General features: G+C 37.9%; 1 protein-coding gene across 1 annotated transcript in view; it reads right to left on the reverse strand.

Moving 5' to 3' along the window:
- LOC102770344 (UDP-glucuronosyltransferase 2B17) overlaps positions 1 to 1,475 on the reverse strand; it is a 53,390-nt gene that overhangs the window by 21,919 nt on the left and 29,996 nt on the right. The window contains exon 2 of the mRNA XM_006756417.2: positions 1,065 to 1,186. Coding sequence (XP_006756480.1) covers positions 1,065 to 1,186 — 122 coding nt within the window. The remainder of the gene's footprint in view (positions 1 to 1,064; positions 1,187 to 1,475) is intronic.

Here is a 1,475-nt window from a genome sequence, read left to right on the forward strand (position 1 = left end):
TAATTACCATCTGAGTTGGCAGTTAATTTGCATATAGCCCTGATTAGCCAATGAAAAGGGTAGCGTCGTATGCCAATTACCATTTTTCTCTTTTATTAGTGTAGATAGGTAAGATATGGAAACAGCCCAAGTGCCCATCAGTAGAGGAATGGATAAAAATGCTGTGGTACATTTACACAGTGGAATATCATGCAGCTGTAGAAATGGAGGATCTATTACCATTGGAGATAGCATGGAGAAACCTGGAGGTGATTATGCTAAGCAAAATAAGCTAGTCAAAGAAAGACAAATATCACATGGTATCACTTATATGTGGAAACTAATGTACGCAATACATTGATGAATAAAATATAACAAGATGTATGGAAACATGAACCAGACTGATGAATATTACAGGGAAGGGGGGAATGGGGCGGTGGGAAGAGTTTAACCAAAGAACTTGTGTATATTTGTGCACGGGTAAGGTTCTTATCCCTGGCGAGCTCTCAGGGTCAATTGGGGTTTTCTGGTTGCTGGAAGGGGTCTGCCTTTGTTCCATGCCACCCCCTGGTGGTCAGCCCACGTCATAGTGTGCGACGAATTCCAGGTCAGTTGAACTCCCAAGGGGACAATTTACATATAATGATAAAATGTTTGAAGTGGATACAGATGGATTAAATAGAATATATGTGTTAATAACCATATTTTAACTCATTACTGGTATCAGATATGTAGGTTATCTTGCTTTTAGGATAAACATTATACTGTCTCTTCCAAGAATAGCTAGAATTGCTCTAATATGGAAACTCAATGTACTGTATTTATGTAATATCCAAATATGACAAACATTCCTAACAAGTATCAAGTTGTCTTATGAGAAGTGGTCTGATGACTATAAAGACAGAGTAACCATGGAAAGAGATTTTTTGTTCCCATTTCATCTTAGTTTTTGATAACCATTTGATTACTGTTACTGGTAGAGTTTTAAATGGAAGACAGATATTTTAAAATGTATTCCTTTCATTCACTTAGATTTCTAAATTTCTTTTGATAACAAGTTTAAAATAAAAAGCAAAATGTCTTACCCAATGCTTCACTGTAAAACTGGTCCCAAAAATGAATGTCATAATCCTGGATCCATAAGTCAAAGAAAACGGAGAGCATTGTATTTTTTACACTTTCCAGAAAGGTCATTTGGTCGGTAAGTCCCACCATCTGAACAGGAACATAGGAAGGTGGAGAGGGAAGTTTTCCACAGTGTTTCTCCTTCATGCCTCCCATAGACACCCTTAATGTGAGCACAAAAGGGACTGCAAGCAATTCAGCCACTAGCTCTCCACAGGGCAAGACAGGGTCTATGATCATTACATCGTAGTTGGTTTCCTGGAGCTTCTTCATGAGTGTCTGATTGTAGACTGCATTCTCACACAGGGTTTTTAAATTTTCAGTTACTTCAATCAAAACATCATTCAATCGCCAAAACCGGTTTGGCTAAG

This window comes from Myotis davidii, unplaced genomic scaffold, assembly GCF_000327345.1.
Source record: "Myotis davidii unplaced genomic scaffold, ASM32734v1 scaffold234, whole genome shotgun sequence".
NCBI lineage: Eukaryota > Metazoa > Chordata > Mammalia > Chiroptera > Vespertilionidae > Myotis > Myotis davidii.